The sequence below is a fragment of the Macaca fascicularis genome, chromosome 11 (assembly GCF_037993035.2).
Source record: "Macaca fascicularis isolate 582-1 chromosome 11, T2T-MFA8v1.1".
In the NCBI taxonomy this organism is placed as follows: Eukaryota; Metazoa; Chordata; class Mammalia; order Primates; family Cercopithecidae; genus Macaca; species Macaca fascicularis.
In genome coordinates, this window is record NC_088385.1 from 109141631 (window position 1) to 109165424 (window position 23794).

General features: G+C 36.2%; 1 protein-coding gene across 4 annotated transcripts in view; it reads left to right on the top strand.

Moving 5' to 3' along the window:
* Window positions 1–23794, top strand: part of PARPBP (PARP1 binding protein) — a 66441-nt gene that overhangs the window by 18937 nt on the left and 23710 nt on the right. For 2 of the 4 annotated variants that reach the window (XM_005572034.4, XM_065524719.1), the window contains exons 3-6: window positions 181–414; window positions 5789–5896; window positions 15725–15895; window positions 17025–17179. In XM_005572034.4, the coding sequence (XP_005572091.3) occupies window positions 181–414; window positions 5789–5896; window positions 15725–15895; window positions 17025–17179 (668 nt within the window). Of the gene's footprint in view, window positions 1–180; window positions 415–5788; window positions 5897–6746; window positions 7630–15724; window positions 15896–17024; window positions 17180–23794 lie in introns of those variants that run through there. The other 2 variants (XM_005572036.4, XM_065524720.2) reach the window with 2 other exon arrangements.

Genomic DNA, 23794 nt, shown 5'->3' on the forward strand with positions numbered 1-23794 from the left:
TTTTCTTTTATATCTGGTTTCCAAAATTGTCTCATAGTTCAACTTGGGTGTTCTCTTCAAACCCACAAAAATTGAATGTAGACTTTAACAAAATTTAGTTTGTATTTCTTATCTCAGTTATAAGTTATTGAATATTCTGGGACCCAACTTTATCTCTTTTTTTGGCATTATCTTTTGCAGCACAGTGGAGAATTTACAGTCTCTCTCAGTGATGTTTTATTGACGTGGAAATACTTACTCCATGAGAAATTGAACTTACCTGTTGAAAATATGGACGTGACTGACCATTATGAGGACATTAGGAAGATTTATGATGATTTCTTGGAGAATAGTAATATGTTAGATCTGATCGATGTTTATAAAAAATGTAGGATTTTGACTTCTAATTGTGAAAATAATAAAACAATATGCCCTGTAAGTATTTTTTTTAAACAATTCTATTTTAATCAAATTAAAATTTAGCTCTATTTATTTTAAATTACAGTATCACCAGTTATAGTAACTTGGTAATGTTTTTGCTTTGTGAATTGTGTTAAAAATGGGAAAATTTAGCTACCTGAAAGCTACTTATTACTTGAAAGAAATATTTTGGTGGTAAATTTTCTTGGACTTGTGTTATTGTTATTTGGTTGCTATGAGAATAGCTTCTAATTAGACCAAAAATTTGTAACAAAGAAATTTGTCCCAAATGATTTCTTTTTGATTCATGTCAAAGATTGCTTTCGTATTTCACTTCCTTGATTTAGTGTGCATCTGTTCATTTGGCATATGTTGGATAAATGATTGGTATGACTTTTTCTATGGATTAATAATGTTATTTTACTACGTATAGGTATCATTTATGAGAATAGTATTATGCAATATACATGAGATAATAGACTATTCCATTTTTGTACAAGCATTTTTTTAAAAATGGAGTATAAATTTAAAAATTAAATGGAGTAGTATCCCTTGCAGCTTGGTTTTGTCTATGTTAGAATTTATAAATTGTTTTAGAATATATTTGGGTATATCTAGTTATTTTTAAAGTGTTGGAAATATTTTTGGTTATTTGACTATTTACTGAGTGCCAATAAAGTAGTAAATAGTGGCAATAAATAACTGTAGCTGGAATTAGAAGAAAATGTTTACTATATTTTATAAGATATTCAATTATTTTATAAATGTTTCAATGTAATACTTGAGAACAGTGTTTTAGCTGATTATAGTAGAAACCTCCACTACAATAGTTATTTAGAGAAAACAGAAGTATAACTCTTTTATTTAAGATGTCTAAAGAAACGCAACCAGGACTGATATGATAGCTCCATGGTTATCTGACACCTGGACTTTCTCTGTCATTCTGCTCCCTCATTTTAGTCCTTGGTCCCTACCCTCAAGACCATTTTATGTTCCAAGATGAACATTGGAGCTCCAGCCATTATATTCATTATACTGGTATTCCTTGCACCAAGAAGTAGTAAGGAAGAACAGCACTTTGCTTTTCTCTTAAGGGTACATAGCTTTTTCTTTCATCTTATTGCCAAAAGGTTAGTCACATGGCTGCAACAAGCTGCATGGGAAGATGGAGAATATAGATCTTATTCTGGGTAATATCTTGCCAGAATAAAAACAAAAGCTCTATTACTGGGGAAGAAAGGGAGAATGGATATTGGCAGGCAGCTTGCTGTCTTTGCCTCATTGAACTATCACGAAAACCTCTGCCTTGTTACAACTTCCCCAAAACATATCCACACACGTGTACAACTACACTGTGGTAAGGATACTTGTAAAGATAGTTTTTAAAATTCTTCCTTAGCTATATCTTATTTGCTTGTTTACAGAGATAATTTTTGTCTATTTTTCACATAGTTGATTTAGAGAGGCTTAATCATATATCAGTACTGGATTGCAGGAACAACAAAGATCTTAAAAACCAGTGATAGTAAAATCTACCTGAGGTCTTTGGACTCATTGTTTTCCTTCTATTCCTTGCCCTTGTCTAAGTCCTCTAATAAGTTTCCTCATTTGAGTGGGTTAAGTTATAGTATGATATGTATCAGGGTATGAGTTCGTGGTTGTCTATGTGGGAGACTGTCTCCAAATGTCATCATGTCACCAGGAGTAAAATTGAAGCTGCTAAGATGGTAGTAGATGAAGTAGAAAATGTTCTGCATTTTAACCCTGGAAGATCAACAACTCAATCTCTGATACTATTGTTTGTTCTAGGGAAATTTCCAGTGTGGGGAAAAAGTAGACAGGAAAATATATCCTTAGATTGATTTCTCAAAAATATACTAGATATAATCCCAATTTATGCTAAAAGTCTCTTTAAAGATACATATTAGAATATTCCAAACAGTTTTGAATGTCATGATCCTGAATTTTCATAATCCTGATGAAGTTTCTTTGTTTCATATTTGTAGCTGAAGTAAGGTAGGGATTATGAGGAATTAAGATAAAGCTAAGTCAGGGCAATTTTGGGAATGTGGTCACTTAAACAGTGCCCTCTTCACTCCCTACTTATGATTCCTCTTCTAAGGAAAATGGATTCAGGGCCCATGGGCATCTCGGAGCATATAAGGCCTTAGATTGTAACTGGAGTCTAAGTAGAGAGATTTGATACAGGGCTTGCTTTCTCATGAACTGAGCAAGTATCTGGAAGACAGGATCAGAGACCTGGGGTGAGGAGCAGAAATGGTTGATCCTGACAAGAGCTTAGCCTTAGAGATCTGTGGAACGTCTTTTAGGGGAAGGTCAGCAAATGACCTCTGTGGGTACACTCATATTCCCTGACCCTCAAGCCAAGAAGTAGTTGAATAGATGGGCTCACTTCTTGTTGGTGAAGCTTAGGAGAACACAAGACTCTTCCTTAGCCTCAGCAGGTGACTGGTAGCCTGTTTTTTTGTCCACTGCTGCTCTGTAAGTATAGATAGCATTTCAACTTCTATTACTTGTACAACTGTCACCACTTAAGCTACCTCAGCAGTCAGACCTGAGTCCCAAAAAGCTAATGAAGAAAACAACACATGATTTAAGGATTTCCAGCAGCCAGAGAAGGGTGAGTTCGCTGACAACACACATGCCTAACAGAACAGAGCTACTAGAGGGGAATGACAGCAACTTGAATACATATAAATGTTAGGTACTTGGGAAAATTCAAGAATAGCACCTCAACATAAAACTACGGACGTGACAAAAAAGAAGAAGGTAGCGCACCTGCGTGGGCCTGGGTCTGGGTGGGGGTGCCGCGGGTGCTTCATGATGCTGGGCTCTCTGGGATGGGGGGATGGCAGAGGGTGCTGCAACCACCCAGGGGAGAATGCAGCCAAAGGCGTAGGTTTTTACCTTGAACTTCTTTCGTGATGAGAAGGCCACCCTTGAGAAAGCTCATAAAACGTAACACCTCTGCAGAAATGGTCCTTAGTTGGAGACTGCAACTGCTGGGAGATGCATCAACATCAGTGAATGGGGTCTTGCAAGTGGGTCCCCGATGCCTGCACACTTTTTTGGACCTTCTGATCTACCTGGCAGGGGTCAACTATACAGCCACTTTTGGAAAGAGGAAGCTTGCTGCTGTCCAGGCCAGATCTCTTGGCTCCTGGGGAAGATCCACCAGTGTCAGCCTCATTGACCCAGGAGCAACAGAAGGGAGAATCCCTCTGAGCATGGAGCTGGTCTCTAAACTTGGGATTGCCTGGGATTCCCATCACAGTCCAGAAGAAACCTGAAGAAGCTGGCGGCTGCCATGCGGCAATTGAGACAGTAGGAAAGCCACCTGCTTCAGAACACTGAAGAAGCCACCTGGCACCAACTCACTGTCCAAGCTGAGAAGAAGGAACCAGGGACCCAAGGAGCTTCAGTTTAATATAAAAGCAGCAGCAAGCCTCCGAAGTCCAGGCATGTCAGAGAAATGCGTTTTTTTGTGGGCACATGGTTACCAAATACAGAGCTAGATTTTATTTTTATAAATATTTGCATCCCCTACTTTATCAAAAAGCTTTCCTTTTTATTCCTAAAAAACAAAGAATGCTTTATTTCCAACTGCATCCCTTGCTCTGCTGCCTCCCTGCTCCTCTTCCCAGATGTTGGGCAGGTGCTGGCTCTTCTCAGGAATGCAGATGAAAGCTTGTTGCTAGAGTGGAATAAAAAAGGGCAGCCCCTGTTCGAAAATTCAGACTGCATTGAAAAACGCAGGGCATGATATAGTCTAAGTCCATCTAGGATCTTCTGTTTTAAGAGACAGGTGTAAAGATTACTCTCAAACTGCAGGATGGGTGGAAAGTATTCCAGATCAAGGTTCCAGTTCTCCCTGGGAGCACCCACATTTCTTTTAAGGTTTCCAGCAGAGATGTAATGATGAAATTAATCACAAAAGGGATGAGATGCAGGCTGGTAGTTGCAGTTACTGGGTTACTGTAAATTTCATCTGTTGATGTTCTACATATGTGGTAAGAATTTATTTACTGTGTAGTATGTTTAAACATTTGTAAATTTTATGACCTAGTTCTAGTTCCTCCTGTATAAGCTGACAATTCAAATTGTTCACTGTTTTCCTGTGACAGTTATTATCTGGTTATAAAATTATCAGATAAAAATGAGAGAAATTTATTTTTCAAATACAACATGAAAGTATAAAAAAGCAGACTTTTTCCTTTGTAATTGCATAACACTGAAATAAATACTTCCGAGTAATGTCATCTGATATTTATTAAAAACAAATCATTTTCATGACAATTAAAAAGTTCCCAACATGGTAGACCAATTCAGACCAAAATTAGTCTCTTGAAAATTAAGCACAGTAAATACTTAAAGCACAAAGAAAAATATTAGATAAAGAAATCATGAAGTACTTAGTAATTTTCCAAGTAGGAGAACAGTAAAAAAAAAGAAAAAAAGAAAAAACAGGGGTTAAACAGAAGCAGATCCATGAGGCTATAATTAAGTACATAATTTGATATAGATATATTTGTTATAAGACATATTTTCCTTAGCTGAAACAAAAGCAGATAACACCATTATGATAGGTTGGCTTTTTGAGATATCTTTTCAGGTTTTTTGCATTTCTGACATCCATGGCTCCACCTGGACCAACCCAGAAGCAATTCAGCATGAAGGACAACAGCTTTGATCCCCTATTTCCTCTCTGCCCAAACCAATCAGCAGCAAGCCTAGCCACCCCCATCCCTTCTTCCAAACTGCCTTTGAAAACCCCCTAACCTATAAGCTTTGGATGAGATTGGTTTGAATACTAACTCTATCTCCCATGTGGCATGGCCAGCCTTGTGCCTATTAAACTCTTTTTTTGATACAGCGTCTCACTCTAGCACCCAGGTTGGAGGGCAGTGGTGCAGTCACAACTCACTGCAGCCTTCCCGGGCTCAAGTAATCCTGCCACCTCAGCCTCTCAAGCAGCTGGGACTACAGGCACACGCCATCATGCCCAGCTAAATTTTTGCATTTTTTGCAGAGACAGAGTTTTATCATGTTGCCCAGGCTGGTCTTGAACACCTGGACTCAAGCAATCCACCTGCTTTGGCCTCACAGAGTGGTAGGATTACAGGTGTGAGCCACGGTACCTGACCCTAAACTTTTTCTTTACTGCAGTTATGTGATCTTTATTTGTATAGCAGACAGGAAGAACCCATGGACAGTTACATTATGAAGTTTAATTATATGTATACTTAATGATTGCTAACAATTGTCAGGTAATACTCTGGACTGAAACATCAATGACACTGTGTAGAGCTTTATGTGAAGTAATTTCTGTAGTCAGCATTTTATTAGTAATACCCTATATTTTCTACAGAGTCAACTACTGGATTTTCTGTCTGGCAAACAGTATGCAGTAGGTGATGAAACTGATCTTTCTATACCAACATCACCAACGAGTAAATACAAACAGGATAATGAAAAGGTACTGATAAACTGTGAGTAAGTTCAAGCAGACTATAATCCCTTTCAAATCACTGAATTTGGTGGTAATTTAAAGTTACTAATGCTTTGTAAAAAATTTTTTAACAAATCTTTAATTTGTTTAAAACTGTATTCACAAAGAATAATACATTGGAGGCTGGTGAGAATGTGAAAAAAGAGTCTTTATGATTTGGGGCCAAGGTAACAGGCATTGAGTAAAAATAGGTATCATTCAAAGTATCAGGAAAGTAATTGAAGGTCCAGTTTGTCAAAGTTCTTTGAATCTCTGATAAACTTCACATTTACTTTTAGATCATTGATCCTTGGGAGAATGTGCTCAACTGAAAAATCTGGTCTATACCCTTTGCTGTAGTACAGCTCATATATCAGGAGTTTGGATGATAGGGTTTGTTGTATAAACCACCAAAAAGTAGTGCCACATACAAGTTTGGTTTAATATAATTTACCTTCAGCTGAACACTATGCTGGATACCTAATCATATGTGGTAACCACACTAACCATAGTAGTAGTACTTATGAAAATGGGAACAAAACTATGACCTTTTTTCTCTCTTGCCCAAATTCCTATTTAAGGGGCCTGGGGAGTATACCTTCTAAACTGTAACATCTCATCAGTTGGGTTTTATTTAACTGTCTATAATGTGGTTTACTTTCCAACCTGACTCTGGCATAATATCACATGACAGATAGAGAAGGAAATAAAAATATTTTACCCCAAAATACATTTCTTTGCCATATTTTGAAATGGTCCTACAAAGCTGTCTTTTGTGGAGGAAAATTTGCGTTTGTAAAGGATCTTTATTAATGTAACTAAATCTTTCCTCTTCCAGGCCCTCCAAATCCTGAAGAGATAACTGAGAGTCTAGCACCTTTTAAAGGTCTAAATAGGAAGCATTTGCCATCTATTGTTTCTAAGGGTGGCCAAGACTTCATCTACATAATAAGAACCTTGGTCTTCACAATCCCATATCTTAAACCAGAGACTCCTTTCTACTGATTCCAGATCTTTAGATAATAATTCTTTCAACCAATTGCTTGCCAACCAGAAAATCTTTGAATCTACCTATGACCTGTAAGCCCATTTCAAGCTGTCCCACCTTTCCAGGCTGAACCAATGTTTACCTCACATGTACCGATTGATGTCTTATGTCTCTCTAAAACATATATTACCCCAGCTACTCAGGAGGCTGAGGCAGGGGAATTGCTTGCACCAGGGAGGTGGAGGTTACAGTGAGCTGAGATCGCACCACTGCACTCCAACCTGGGTGACAGAGCAATACTCCATCTCAAAAATAAAAATGAAAAACAAAAAAACATATAATCAAGCTATAACCCAACCACCTTGGGCACATGTTCTCAAGATCTCTTGAGACTGCACCTCGGACCACTGAGAGACAGGACTAGCTGGATTTCCTAGGCCGACTAAGAATTCCTAAGCCCAGCTGGGAAGGTGACCACATCGACTTTTAAACACGTGGTTTGCAACTTAGCTCACACTTGACCAATCAGGTAGTAAAGAGAGCTCACTAAAATGCTAATTAGGCTAAAACAGGAGGTAAAGAAATAGCCAATCATCTATAGCATGAGAGCACAGCGGGAGGGACCAAGATGGGAATATAAACCCAGGCATTCGAGCAGGGAACGGCAACCCCTTTGGGTCCCCTCCCATTTTATGGGAGCTCTGTATTCACTCTGTTAAATCTTGCAACTGCACACTCTTGTGGTCCATGTTTGTTATGGCTCGAGCTGAGCTTTTGCTCGCCATCCACAACTGCTGTTTGCCGCTGTTGCAGACCTGCTGCTGACTTCCACCTCTCTGGATCTGGCAGGATGTCCACTGTGCTCCTGATCTAGCGAGGCGCCGATTGGGCTAAAGGCTTGCCATGGTTCCTGCATGGCTAAGTACCCAGGTTCATCCCGATTGAGCTGAACACTAGTCACAGGGTTCCACGGTTCTCTTCCGTGACCCATGGCTTCTAATAGAGCTATAACACTCACTGCATGGCCCAAGATTCCATTCCTTGGAATCTGTGAGGCCAAGAACCCCAGATCAGAAAACAAGAGGCTTGTCGCCACCTTGGAAGCACCCACCACCATCTTGGGAGCTCTAAGAACAAGGACTGCTGGTAACACCATGATCACTCATATTTGGCTGAGAATAAACCTTCTTAAATATTTTACAGGGTTCAACTCCTGGCAAAGTTTCTGTAATTAATAAAATCACATTGACAAGATAAGAATTTAAGAGTATTGAAAAAAGTAAAATTATATTCAACATATTTTAATTATTTTTATTTTATTTATTTTGATTATTATTACTTTTTTGAGGCAGAGGCTCACTGCGTTGCCCAGGCTGAAGTGCAGTGGCATGATCTCCGCTCACTGAAACCTCTGCCTCCTGGGTTCAAGCGATCCTTCCACCTCAGCCTCCCAAGTAGCTAGGATTACAAGCGTGTGCCACCACGCCTGGCTGATTTTTGTATTTTTAGTAGAGACCAGGTTTTACCATGTTGGCCAGGCTGACTTTGAACCCCTGACCTCAGGTGATCTGCCTGCCTCTGTCTCTCAAAGTGCTGGGATTACAGGCATGAGCCACTGTGCCCAGCCAACATATTTTAGAAATACGATATATAAAAGGTCTAGAATACATTTACTTCCAAAATCACCTACTCCAATAAGTTAAAACATTTGGTGAATCGCCTTCATTTTTTGACAAACATTGCTGAGGTAGATTCTTCTATGTGTCCCATGTTAAATAGATTGCACTTAAAATATGTATTTTAGCAGTGCCCTCAAATACCTGTATGTCTCCTTCCTAGATTTAATGAAGTGTTTTATATGTGCATCTGATATTTTTTTCTGTCATATTTGAAAGTAAGTTGCTGACATGTGGATCCATAAAATTCCTTAGCATACATTTCCTAAAAATAATGACATAACTGCAATATAATTATAATAAATAAGAAAACTTTAACAAGTATTTTCAAATATCATTTACTAACTTCCATATTTAAATTTCTCCATTTGTCCCCAGAATGGTTTTATGTCTCCTTAGACTCTTTTACTCTAGAAGAATTCCCGTAATCTTTTTTTTAAAAAAATTTCTGATTAATTCCTTGTGGTATTATTTAACTTGTTTCTCTATTTGCTGTAATTCCAATAAACCGGAAGTGACATCTAAAATCTTGCTTATATTTTGGTTTAGCATTTCCTAAGAAATACTTCTTAACTGATGCAGAGTATTTCATTTTTTGTCGTATTGGGAAGCAAACTCAGGTTATCCTAAATTTCCAGGTCTCTCCAGTATAAAGATGTAGTTTTCCCTTTGCTGTCAGCAAAGATCTGTGAGGTGACACTTTGGCACTGTATAAATATCCTGTTTCCCAGTAACCTTTTATCTAATGGTTTTAAGCATTGATGATCCCTGCTTGAATCAGTTATTTCTATAGTGTCTATAGAATAGTGAGCTTCTAATTCTGTTATGTCTTTACATTAATTAATTGCCATTTCTCAGTAAAACTTTATCTTATCAAATGAGATGAAGTACCCTTCTCTAAAAATCTCAGGGTAACTCCTTAATTCTCTACCAATTTAGGGGTTAGTGTAATAGTTATATATAATATAAGTAAATTAGATATTTATTCTTTTATAGTACTCCCTTTTGTGTATCTATTATATGGATTCATGAATTTATTCAGTGTAAAATGAGTTACACTCATTAATCTTTGATGCTAAAATAGAGGAAGCTGCTTCAAGCAGGTTTTTCTGTCTTTTTTATATGCTCTAGTAGACTTTTCGAGCATTTTCCTCTTTTCTGGTACAAGAAAATATCCCAGCCCACCTGCCCAGACCTGTTTCCTTTTAGATTTCTCTTGCTTGAAATTAACTTTTCACTTACATTTCCTCTCTTTTCCCTCAATGCCCAAATCTTGACAAAGTGATTGCCAAATTGCCTGATCTTTTCTCAGTGGCACTTAAGTGGTGCATTTGTATATCAAGAGGGTAGATCACTTAACGATCTCTTGTATGTGCTAAAGATCTATCCTGTATGTGCTATAGGGAGGAAATTATAGTTGTTATATCTGTATTTTTAAAGAGGAATGAACTAATTTGTATGTATGAAAAGAAGCTTTTGGAACTTCAACTTATAAAGTTTAAAGGGATATCTGTGACTAAAGATTATAAGCATGTAGTTTCCTGATTTAAACAACACTGATAGTTTCATTGTGTTAATTCTCTAATTTCTCTCTTTTGCTTTCTTGGATTGTATTTTCTAATAGAATTTTATCTACTAGTTCAACTAATGGATTTGATTTTCTGAGGAGTATTAAATTGTCAGCCATCTTCCTAGCCATGCTTCTGTTACTTGCAGTTTCTAATTTTTCTTTTTACAAGGTCTTTTTGGAAGTCAATGTATTTCTTTTTTCCCCTCCGAGACAGAGCGTCACTCCATTGCCCAGGCTGGAGTGCAGTGGCGCGATCTCAGTTCACTGCAACCTCCACCTCCTGGGTTCAAGCAATTCTCCTGCCTTAGTCTCCTGAATAGCTGGGATTACAGGCACGTGCCACCACGCCCGGCTAATTTTGTATTTTTAGTACAGATGGGGTTTCACCATGTTGGCCAGGCTGGTCTTGAACTCCTGACCTCATGGTCCACCCATCTCGGCCTCCCAAAGGCTGAGATGACAGGCGTGAGCCACCGCATCCAGCCAAAAGCCAATGTATTTCTAATTAAAATCTTAATGTGAATTTTTGGGCTGCAGTCTTGCAAAGATATATTTTGACCATCAAATGTGTTTACTAATAGAACACCAGAGTCTTCAAGTAGGTGAATGGATTGAATTTGAGAAACAATATTTTTGTTTCCTTATTTTATTTTACTTCATTTTATTTTTCCTAAGGTACTAAACCATTGCTTTTAAAATTCTGAAGTAATGAAGGGAATAATAGAATAAAGTCCAAAAAAAAGAAAACCATCAGTTTAAAAAAAAATCTGAATATCTTAGTTTTTGTCCAACTTTTTTTTTTTGTCAGTATATATAACCAGTTATGCATTGGCAAACAAAAGTTAAAAAAAGACCCTGTATAAATTGTTAATCTTCTCAACTTAGAAGAACTGACTTTCTTCAAACTGAGGTTGAATATCTGCCTTTCTCTCAGTAAGAAGAGATAGGAAAAGAAACTTGGAATTGTCAGAAAGCTTAAATAAAATTGACCAACTTCTAAACAAACATTGCAAATACTTTGTGGTATGGATAGAATCAGTTTATTAAACAAATAAACAGAACAGTATCCTTATTTTTGGTGTCTTGGTAAAGGCTTCAATCTTGTGGATTTTTTCAATTTAGGCCCTTGCTCTTGGACATCATAACTGTACTTATGTGGACTGCTTTTCCAGGGAGCCTCTTTAAAACTCACTTGTAAATACAAGAGCAAGGAAACCATAACAACCATGTTATCTGACCATAATGATAGGGATAGATTTCCAATTGCAGCCATGAGTTAAACGAAACACTCTAACTGTGAGGACTCCAAGATGTTTTTCCCTTAAGTTTGCCCAACATCACAGATCAGAAGGACAAAATTTGCTAACCTTAAGGAGCAACTTGTAGATGTGAGAGCTTAAGCCCTGGTTTTGTACCCAATTAGGATCAGGTATATACATATTTGTTAAGTTCTTGTTATTTTTGAACAGCAGAAGCACAGTGACATAGAGATTGCATTAAGTTGAATTTAGGGAAAGTTTCTGATTACAGTGTGAATATCACTTTTTCTCTGCTTTGATTTTTGGTAAATTGTGTTATTCTTCCCAAATGTCAAAGGAATAAAAAGAATTGTGTTTTAGACAGACTATTGCACTGTGAAGTTAAAATGGAAACTCATATTATAGACTTGTATAATAGAAGTATTGTGATTTACTGTGAAAATAAAGATAAAAGGACATTTGAAATATGAGCAGAGGCTGGTCACGGTGGCTCGTGCCTATAATCCCAGCATTTTGGGAGGCTAAGGCAGGCAGATCACCTGAGGTTGGGAGTTCAAGACCAGCCTGACCAACATGGAGAAACCCTGTCTCTACTAAAAGTACAAAATTAGCCAGGTGTGGTGGCACATGCCTGTAATCCCAGCTATTTGGGAGGCTGAAGCAGGAGAATCACTTGAACTTGGGAGGCTGAGGTTGCGGTGAGCCGAGATCGTGTCATTGCATTCCAGCCTGGGCAACAAGAGCAAAACACCATCTCAAAATTTAAAAAAATAAAAAAAAATTTAAAAAAGAAATATAATCAGAAAACTATATTATATCTTATTCTATAAAATTTTAGGAGAAACTTTAAAGCTTATTTTTATTTGGTTGTGCCTTAGAATACCTTTCTTTGTAAGGCACCGTAATAAAAAATATAAGCATTTATTTTATCCCAGGTAAGTTTTTTTTTTTTTTTTTTTTTTTCCCTTTGGAAGCAGTCTCATTCTGTCACCCAGACTGGAGTGCAGTAGCACTATCTTGGCTCACTGCAACCTCCACCTCCCAGGTTCAAGTGATTCTTGTGCCACAGCCTCCTGAGTAGCTGGAATTACAGGTGTGTGCCACCACGTCCAGCTAATATTTTGTATTTTTAGTAGAGACAGGGTTTCGCTGTGTTGGCCAGGCGGGTCTTGAACTCTTGGCCTCAAGTGATCCACCTGCCTTGGCGTCCCTGTGGTGGGATTACAGGTGTGAGCCAACACACCCAGCCTCAGGTAAGTTTTTCTTAATAGATTTTTGATTTTGAAATTTTTAAAAGGACAAATTTATATATTGATTTTTCTTTCATCACTGAAAACTCATTGAGAACCTATTGAGTTTCATTAAATGAAAACTCATTGAGAACAAAAATAGATTGGTTACCTACTATAATGCGAGTCATTCCGTTAGCATCTAAGGACACATGATTTGCTCTCATGGAACTCATAAAGTAATAGGAGGATTAAGAAACGTTACCAGAAAGTGGCTAGGCACAGTGGCTCGTGCCTGTAATCCCAGCACTTTGGGAGGTCAAGGCAGGAGGATCACTTGAGCACAGGAGTTCAAGATTAGCCTGGAAAACAGAGTGAAATATTGTCTCCATAAAAAATATTAAAAAGGAAAGTATCAGGAAGTGTTAACACCTATGCAGAGAATTATAATAGGGTGGTATGCAGAGTTATCACAGGATGGCTGGAAAGAGAATACATGAATGTCTACTTTAGATTGGGGAATCAGGGAGCATCTCTGAAATGGTAACGTTGAACTAGTATATTTAATATGCAAGGAAAAATCTTTCTCATGGTTAATCTTTAAACTTTGTTTTCTTGTAGTTAATTTTGCTTCAATTCTATCTCAAGTCCATATTTAAAGCAACGCTTTCCTGTCCAGTGAAGTTTTTCTTTTAAATTGACCCTGACTGCCTCCTACGTTTCAAGAATCGTTTTTTACATGGAAATTTAAATAGTCAAAATATATTATCTTTTGAATTTCTTTTAAGATGAATATGCTTAATAATTATTTAAGAGACTTGCTAAGGATTTGTAATTTTTTATTACTGCCTTTTTTAGTTTCTTTGATGCTTCAAAAATTTAAAATGTGATTAGATTGAATATGATGAAATTTTAGTTTTAATAAGGGAAATATTTTCTTAGCATTTACAGATGATAAATTCCTGGGACATTAGTTGTGACTGAAATTACTGAAGGATTTTTGAATTTCGTGTGTCTTGGGTAGGAATCGAGTTTAGAGTTTGTGAGTGTTATCTGAAGGAGTAGGCAAGAAGATGATTTCAAGTGGACAGTTTGGGAACAACATTTAAGAATTAGAAACAAACAGGGTTCTAGAGCAGAAGGTGGGATGGAAGTAGTTGAGAAGACAAAAATAGGAAGAAAATTCCATGCAAGGAATTTAATTTTGAGCTGCTCATGGTGGCTCACGCCTGTGTTCCCAGCACTTTGGGAGGTCGAGGCGGAAGGATCACTGGAGCCCAGGAGTTCAACACCAACCTGGGCAACATAGTGGGACCTTGTCTCTACAAAAAATAAAAACATTTAGCTGCTTGCGGTAGCACATGCCTGTAATCCTAGCTACTAGGGAGGCTGAAGCAGGAGGGTCACTTAAGCCTGGGAGGTTGAAGTTGCAGTGTGCCCTGATTGTGCCACTGCACTCCAGCCTAACAGCAAGACTCTGTTTCCAAAAAAAAAAAGGAATTTGATTTTGATGAAATCCAATTTATCTTTTTTTTTTTTCCCCCCTTTTCTGATTGTGCTTCTGGTGTCTTACGTAAGAACTCTGCCTTATTCCAGGTCATGAATAATTTCTATTACATTGTCTTTTAAAAGTTTAATAGTTTATATTGTACATTTATAGACTTATGATCCACTTTGAGTTTACTTTTATAAAAGGTGTGAAGTTTAAGTTGAAGTTCATGTGTTTTGCATATGGATGACCAATTGCTCCAACACCAATTATTGAAAAGACTGTCTTTTCTTCATTGCTCCTTTTGCACATTTGTGAAAAATCAGATTGCTCTATTTGTGTTGGTCTATTTCTGCACCCTATTCTGTTCCATTGAGCCGAGTGTTCTTTTGTAAATACTACTCTGTCTTAATTATTGTAATCGTATAGTAATTTAGATTGCTTCTCAGCATGTTTAATACACTGTTCCAATATCATCTGGCCTACATAATTCTGGATGATTTGTTAACCTTATTATTGTTCCTCTCTAGGTAATGTGTCATTTTGTGCTGGCTGCACTCAAGATTTTTTCTTACTTTTGGCTGTCAGAGTTTGTATACATTTTGTTTGGTTTTCCTACTTATATAGCTTATTGGATCTATAAATTAATGTTTTCTACTAAATTTGGGATGCTTTCAGACAAAATTTCTTCATATATTTTTTCTACCCTTTTCACTTCTCTTCAGGGATTCCAGTTACATGTATGTTTGACTTTTTAAATTGTCTCATACATCCCTTTGGTTCTTTCTTCTTTTTTTGTTGCTGTTCTCTTTCGTTTTTCAGATTTGGTAATAGCTATTGGTTTGTCTATAAGTTCACCAGTACTTTCTTCTACTCTCTCCAAGTTGCTGTTGAACCCATCAAGCAAATTTTGTTTTATTTATTGTACTTTTCATTTCCAGAATTTATTTTGTCCACTTTTCTGTTGACATTCCCTCTGTTAATTTGTTGATAACAGATATTCTTTTAATTCATTGAACATATTTCCTTTTAATATCTTGAACATAATTCATAATAACTGCCTTGATGTTTTTCTGCTAAACTTGGCATCTAGGTCTTCTTGGTGGCAATTTCTATTGACTACTTTTTACCCGGAGTAGGGGGTCACACCTTTTTTCTTCATTTACTTGTTTTTGGATGAAAACTGGATATTATAGGTAATATTTTATAACAACTCTGGATTCCTTTATGTTCTTCTGAGAAATATTGTGTTTTTGTGCTAGTGGGCAACTGACTTGCCTGAATTCCAACTTAATACTCTGTCTCCATTCTATGTTGGTATGCAATTGCTGATATCTGTTCTTGTGTCTTCCTTTGCTGCTTTTTTTTAGCTGCATTTTTGTAGGTCTCCCCTCTGCCTGCCAAATTTGGTAGTCAGTCAAGAATTTGGGGAGAGATGGAGTTTACTGATTGTCCAACTTGTTTTTATATGGCAGTTCTCTTTTTCTAAAGAGTTAAGTGAGGTATTGTGATTGAATGATTATATACATATTTACTGCATATGAAAAAGATTATGGATTTAGAAGAATTGCAATAAAGAAATTAACTGAATATTTTATTGCACAGGTGCAGCTGCTAGCAAGGAAAATTATCTTTTCATATTTAAACCTGCTAGTAAATTCAAAGAATGACCTGGCTGTGGCTCATATTCTCAATATTCCTGATAGAGGACTAGGAAGAGAAGCCTTCACTGATTTGAAACATGCTGCTCGAGAGAAACAAATGTCTATCTTTTTGGTATGAATGTGTGACATGTTCAAAATTAAGACTCCTTGCACAGTGGATCCATGTATCCTAATATGCTTGTAACTAGGATGAAACAACTTTTAAGTGGTTAACTTATGTTCTACCTCTGTATTTGAAAATCCGTGGTATTTTAATTTTTTACCATATCCTTCAAGTTTGGTAAAGGAGAATTTTTCTAAAGCAGTGTTTCCTTACATATGTTCTGTATAGTGCTGGCCCTGATAAATTCTCTGTGAATAAATGTTTCCAATGTCAAAACGTTTCTGTTAAATGTTCTTTGAATAAATGTTTCCAAGGGCAAAATGTTTAGAAGTAGTATATACCCTTATTCATTATACATAATCCATGATTGTATATAAGAGCTCTGAGAAGTCCTGCCATAAAGAAATCTGCTTGTAGCAAATTAAGCTTGTTATTTAATGTGTTGTTTCCTAATTTATTTGACCGTGGAACTTCCCCCTAAATTACTGACATTTCACAGGATTTGTCTTTCTTAAAATGTACCTTGGAACATTTCATCTTTGATTGAAACACTCTTATGTACAGCTATCACATATGTATTTTTATCATTGTAAGGACAAGCCTTTTGAACTATACATGATCCCAGGATGGGAAAGCTGGATGGAACTTAGTGATTATCTAGTCTATATTTTTATTTTACAAATAGAGAGGTTGAGGTTTGGAAGTGTTAAGTTGCCCAACCAATTCATCTGTTTAACACAACAGATCAATTTGCAGTAAAAATTCCCTTGTTCCATATAACAGTTTCAAAGCTAGTAGTCAACTATATTAGAATATATTCATAAATGAGTTATTTATAGTCAATAATACATTCTAATTAATATACTTTAGCTCTTAATTTGTCCTCTAACTCAGCTCCTCTGTCTCGATCTGCAGCTGGGTGTGTCATTGCTACCACACTTGATAGCATGAATTCTGCATGGCATTTGTTTCTTTGGTTATTTGCTTCTGACTCAACGTGTGTCATGAGCCATAAAGTGTGCTTCCCTTTTAACTGTATACCCAGAATTATATAGATTTACTTAGCTTTATGAAGTAAATTACAGTTTTAATTTAATAAATCACTGGACATAACTTACCCATTTGTTTTAATTCATAGGTGGCCACGTCATTTATTAGGACAATAGAGCTTGGAGGGAAAGGTTATGCACCACCACCATCAGATCCTTTAAGGACACATGTAAAGGGATTGTCTAATTTTATTAATTTCATTGACAAATTAGATGAGATTCTTGGAGAAATACCAAACCCAAGGTAATGACTTTTGATATATTACAAATATGTTATTAATCTATCTTTAAAACTTTATAGAATTGGGTAGAAATAAGAGATATTGAAATGACCAAGCATCAGACCAAACGGTGGGGAGAAGAAACAAAATCTGGATGAATAAATTACGATCATATGACCTTACCTCCTAAATTTCTGCCTGTGATTCTGAGTTTTTGCCAAAGTCAAAAGTCATGTCCATACTAAATTGATTAAAGAAGAGAGTTAGCATTTATTTTTATCTGATGAAATAGATTTTTGAGGACTGGAAATGAGCAAACAGATAATTTCTGTATATGTATTTAGCCGTAAAGGAAACTGATATCAAGAATGAGTAAGAAAATTAAGAAAGATATGAAATCCCTATTCTATTTTCTGTTATTTTTCATTTTCTTATGTGTAAGTCTTTGGTTCAGCTGGGATTTGTTTTTATATGATATTAGAGGTAAGAGATTTTTAAAAATCTGATAGACCCCCATTTATAATATTGGTGTAATAAGTGGTGAGTAAGTTTTGGGGGCAGAAGTGGATTGTATTTGCTAGCAATCATGGTGGATCATTGTCAATTTGGTTGGTATCCTGTAACATAAATAAACATAATAAAAATAGCTGATATTTATTGAACACTTGTTATATGTCAGACATTGTGCTAAGTTCTTTACTCAGATTATCCTTTGATCATTACAACAACCTGACTTGATAGATACTATTACTATCCCTAATTTAGAGGTGAAGAAACTAAAACATAGGGATCAAGTAACTTGCCCTAGGTTATATTAAGTAGCAGAGTAGGGATCTGAACACAGTCAGTTCTGACCCTGTCATCCATTCTGTTAATGACTATATCTTGTTCTATGAAACTTCATTCCATTCTAAGATTCTAAGAAGGATTTTTTTCAGGATTTTATTCTGAATTGCATTCTATTTTCTCATATGGATATCCATTACAAAGAAGTAAATTTGGAAGAGGATTTTGAAAATAACTTAGAGACAAAATAAGTGACATCTTCTGAACTTCCAGATAATATATTGGGGGCCATTTTTATTGAAACATCATATATTTAATTTTAAAAAAATTTTTGGTAAGGCAATATAGATATATTTTGTTAAAGTCAAATACTACAGTCATCTGCAGTTTTTTGCCCTTGAAGATATTCCTTCTGGACAGTCCCCTGTCGTCTTTATTCAGTCTTTGCTTTTGCTTGCTGGGCCTGTGTCAGAGTGACAACCATGAACCTTCATCCTCACCTTGTGAAACAGTCTCTGCCTCTTTCCTGGCTCTTATGACTTTACTTTTAATTGTTAAACCCCTTGTTTTGCTCAAGTAGCTTTCTCAGAAAAAGTAAATGGTAAGCAAATATTTTTATGTTAGTCTCACATTTGATTGTATATGATTTTATGTCATGTTTCATTTATTTCTCTAAGATTATTTATTATATTTAATGTAAAAATATTGTTATCTGCTTCCTGAATGGTCTTTGTTTTATCTAAATTGGATGCTTTTCTGTTTTTTACTTTCTTTCTTTTGCCCTCTTTCGTGGTAGAGGTGTTCCCACAATGTGTGGTGATTCTGAACTGTCCTTTCATATTTAAGAGTGAGGCCCTATAGAGCTGATTAGTAGCTCTATATAGTGGGCTTATTTATAGCATGCTGCCCAGTTGGCTCTTTTGTTGGGGACTTACTCTGCAAATGTCAGTAACTTTAAATCTTTTCTTTGGGACTTTCCCAAAAATTTCCACAGAGGAATCTTTTAACCTCTGAAAGCTGTAAATCTGGCTAGCAATATTCTGGGATTTGAGATAGGTCCAGGTTGATGCTGAGTCTCCTGGTTCTGTATGTAGACTTACTCAATTCCTTTTAGTCCTGCTGCCCCTGCATCTGGAGCCTCTCTTAGTTTCTTTAGAACAGTCCTGCTTCCCATGCTGAGGTGGGAGAGAAGCGCTAGCCTAACTGCTCAGAATAGAGAGAGAATGGGGGTATAAATGTTCCTTATGGAGACTGTCAACTAGCTTTTCTGTTTTCAACCCCATCTTTACATAGCCTTCAGTACTGCCTTCAATTTCTGATTAATTTCTGAGGTTACTTCTTACTGATGTTCCTCTTAGCAGTTACTTAGGTTTTAGCTTTTGTATTCTGGGTAGTTAGTTATGACTCAACCATCTGTTTTCATTTTTTTGTACTTTCATGAAATGCCTCTACTCTCATCAGCTGTTGTTTCCTCTCTCATTCTCTTTTTCTTCATAGATGGAAACTTTTTTGTTTTTTGCTTTTTTGTCATTTTAGTGAAGTTTTGTGAAAGAGCAGAGATAAATGTGTATGTTCTATCCAATATGGTTTGTTGTAATTGCATTCCTTTTGGAGGAATTTCTGGTTGTGGTCAACAGGGTAGAAGGATATTTATTTTAGAGGCATGCAGGGTGAGGGAATAGACTTCTTCAACTTAGCAGCCGTTTATTTTGGATATCCCATGTGGTTATAATGAACAAGTATCTTCTAGAGAAGGTCTTGAGGAAGTGAGTATCTAAATAGTGAATGTCTTCAGTTTGGTGTCTGAATAGTCCACTTGAGCAATTTTTGTTCTCTTTTTTGTGGTGATTTGTTTATTTATTTTTGTTCTGTAGTAGGTATAGGTTTGTTCTATAAATAAGAAAGTAAAATTATTAAAAACTAAAAACATATACCTTATACATATCATAATAGATATTAATAGAAGGTATACAGAGGAAAGGGCAATTGACCTGGTTTGTGGGAGCCAGGGATAAGGGTGTCAAGAATGCTTATCTGGATGGGTGTTACAGTTAAGCCTAATTTTGAAGGATGAACTTGAAGGAGTTAACTAGACATGGTGGGTGGGAAAGTGGATAACCCATTCGGACATTGCTTCACTGGTTATTCATTTTATCTTATAATTTCAACCTCTCCCTTTACTAGTACTTTAGCCACAGTCTATAAGCTTATAAGAAAAAAACAACAAACTGTCTTCTCTGTTTCTTCCAGTTCCTTCTCCTTCCATTTACAGCTCAAATTCTTAAAGAAGATACTTTCCATTTTTCTGATTCCCTCTTTGTAATTATTTAATGTATATTTCTCAATAGACAGTAAACTCAGTGAGGGTTTATTGGTTTTCTTCACTAATATTCCCTAGCCCTAGCACAATTTTTGCCAGTATAGACAGTCAATATTTATTTGATTGTCTGTACTTGACTGATTTATACTCCTTCACTTTTTCCCTCTACTGAAGCTATTCTGCCAGTGGTCACTTGTGATCTTCTAATTGTCATAGTCTGTGGTCTCTTTTGAGTCTCCAAATTTAGTCATTTCCTACTGAAACTTTTTTTTCCTATAACTTCTGAGAGGTCATTCTCTTACTTTCCACCAACCTCTTCTACTATATATATGCAAATTCTTCTAAATCTATATTTCAGTGAAATTTGAACCTCTTTCCTGAGTTTCAGAAACATATCCTCAGCTATCTTTAAGATGGTGCCTCACAGGCAACTCATATGTCCTAAACTAAATTTTCATCTTTCTCTGCAAAACTGCTTCTCCTCCTGAAGTGATGAAGCCTGTCTCTCTCTAGCTCCCAAACAAGAATCTGGGGCATATCCTAAATGCATTCACTCAGTAAGATCTGTCACTTTTTCTTACTTCACATATTTTATGTTCTTTCTTCTCATCTCTTCCTATTACTGTTTCAGACTTTCATCCCTTGTTGCCTGGACCTTTTCATATGCCACCGAGTTGTCTATTCTGCCTCCAGTCTTAAGTTGCCCTATCCTATCGTCCTCATTGCTGCCAGAGTGATTTTTCTGAAACAGCAAATGTTACTCCCATAATTAAAACTTTTCAGTGATTCCATACTTGGTACAGGATAAAACTCCAGGAACCTCAATATAATACACAAAACTGTCTATGCTCTAACTCCTGTCCATCTCTCACTCTGGCCTCTTTATCCTCCTCGTCTCTCTCAACCTTAAAACTTAGAGATAAAAATGTATTTAGCTCTTGTATCTGAGGAAGAGTTTATACTACTTATTTTAAAATAGAAAAATTACAGTAATCTTTGAGTCTAAGGAAGGGTGGGATAGACAGACTGGGAAGAAATAAAGAAAAAGAATTGATTCTTACACTCATCGCCCCACTGCCAGCTTTCCATGAGGCCATCTTAGCTATAGGTGGCTGCATTTCTACACTTTGCCAGTAGGTGACACCATAAAATGCATAGTGTACTTTCACCTGAAAGATGTCTTAAATGAGATGTTTTAAGTTATATCAATTAATAGTTCCCTGTTGTTTAGAAGTTGAAAATTCTGTATTTCACATTTATCACACAACTTTTGAATGCACATTTACATTATACTGTCATGCACCATGACGAAAGTATGCTCTGAGAAATGCATTGTTAGGCAATTTAATCATTGTACAAACATCATAGCCTGTGCTTACACAAACCTGGATGGTATAGCCTGCCACACACACAGGCTATATGGCATAGGCTGTTGCTGCTAGACTACAAACCTGTATGGCCTGTTACTGTATCAGATACTGTAGACAATTATAACACAATGGTATTTGTGTGGCTAAGCATATCTAAACATTGAAAAGGTCCTGTTCAGAATGCAGTATAAAACATAAACATAGATAAACATAGATACGCATAGGGTACTTGCCATGACTGGAGTTTGCAGCACTTGAAGTTGCTCTGGATGAGTGGTGAGTGAATATGAAGGCCTGGAACATTATCGTAAACTCTTGTAGACTTTATACACATTATAAACCTAGACCACACTAAATTTACAGAGCAAATTTTTCTTTCTTCAAGAATAAATTATTCTTAGCTTGCTCTAACTTTATGAACTTTAAACTTTTTTGACTATGAATTTTTTAAAATTTTCAAACTTTTTGACTCTTGTAATAACACTTAGCTTAAAACACAAATACATTGTCCAGCTGTATAATTTTTTTTCTCTGTATTCTATATGCTTTTCTCTCTTTAATTTTTTTTTTTTTTTTGCTTTTTAAACTTTTTTGTTTAAAATTAAGACACAAATATGCACATTAGCCTAGGTCTATACAGGGTCGGGATTATCAATATGACTGTCTTCCACCTCCACATCTTGTCCCACTGGAAGATCTTCAGGAGCAATAACACCCCTGGAGGTGTCTTCTCCTATAGTCACAACACCTTCTTCAGGAATACCTCCTGAAGGACCTGCCTGAGGCTATTTCACAGTTAGTGTTTTTTTTTTTCTTAATAAGTAGAAGGAGTACACTCTAAAATAATGATAAAAGGTATAGCAAATACATAAACCAGTAAGATAGTCATTTATTATAATGACCAAGTATTACATATTAAACATAACTATATGCACTATACTATTATACGATTGGCAGCACAGTAGGTTTGTTTACACAAGTATCACCACAAACATGTGAGTGATATGTTGAGCTATGATGCTACGATGTTATATCACTAGGCGATAGGAATTTTTCAGCTCCATTATATTATGGGACTACCATCGTACATGTGGTCTGTTGCTGACCATAATGTTATTATACAGCACATAACTATGTATATTGGACTAAATATACATGTATGGAGTGTTAAATCTCATTGAAATTATTCAGTCTAATCTAATGTTAACATTTTTCTTGTTTAAAATATTTAAGAAATATTTTTCATACATTTTATGTGGCACCTTTAATTACATTTAATTTTTAAAGGTGAAATTTACTTCAACAAATAGTTATTAAATTCTTGAGTGTGGTATGGAAAAAGCAGTCACTTTATTTAGGAAAGTGAAGATAGTAATTACATTAAAGTAGTACCAATCATTTGCCTGTATTATTGCTTAGTGTTCTCTTCTAGTTACTTTATTTTGGTACAAGCTTGGGGATTCGGTTGTGCTTTTCATCAGCAGCCTCCGGTTTCTCTTTCTGCCCTAGGGCACTGGTGTGATGCAGTTAAGAGTTAGGAGCTCAGTTTGCCTCTTTCTCATCTAAATTCTGCTATTAATGTTTATCCAGAATCGCCATAATGTATCTTCTGGGAAGCACTCCTGAATACCTCCTCCTTCTCCCTACTTCCCCACTCAAACTTGTCTATACTTTCAGTAGTTCATTGTATCATAATCACTTGTGAGCTCTTAAAGAGAAAGATTTTATTCATTTTTGTATTGCCAGTGAACAGCATAAATATCCTGATGTCATTTTAGTTAAAACTTCTGGAGTTTCTAGGCTCTAGAAGCAAGAATTTGAATTAAGCCACTGTGTTGCTGAACAGATATTAGAAGCCAACCTAATGGTGGCTCTAGAAGTGAGTATATAGTAATAGAGTAGTCAGAGCACTACTGTTTGGGGTATTTTGCCATGGGTTCAAAATGTTGACCTTGGCAAGTCTCTGAAATACAAGTCTTATTTTTTCCTGAATACAATTCAGCCAGTGAATTACATCATCTTTAAAATTTAGCATTTTTGTCTTGTAGAAGGAATGAGAAAAAGAGGTCAAAGGTGACTTTCCTAATATCATTTGAAGCATATTTTTTGTTCTTATAATTGGCACTAAGACACTTCCAGATTTTATTAACCATTTGAATCTT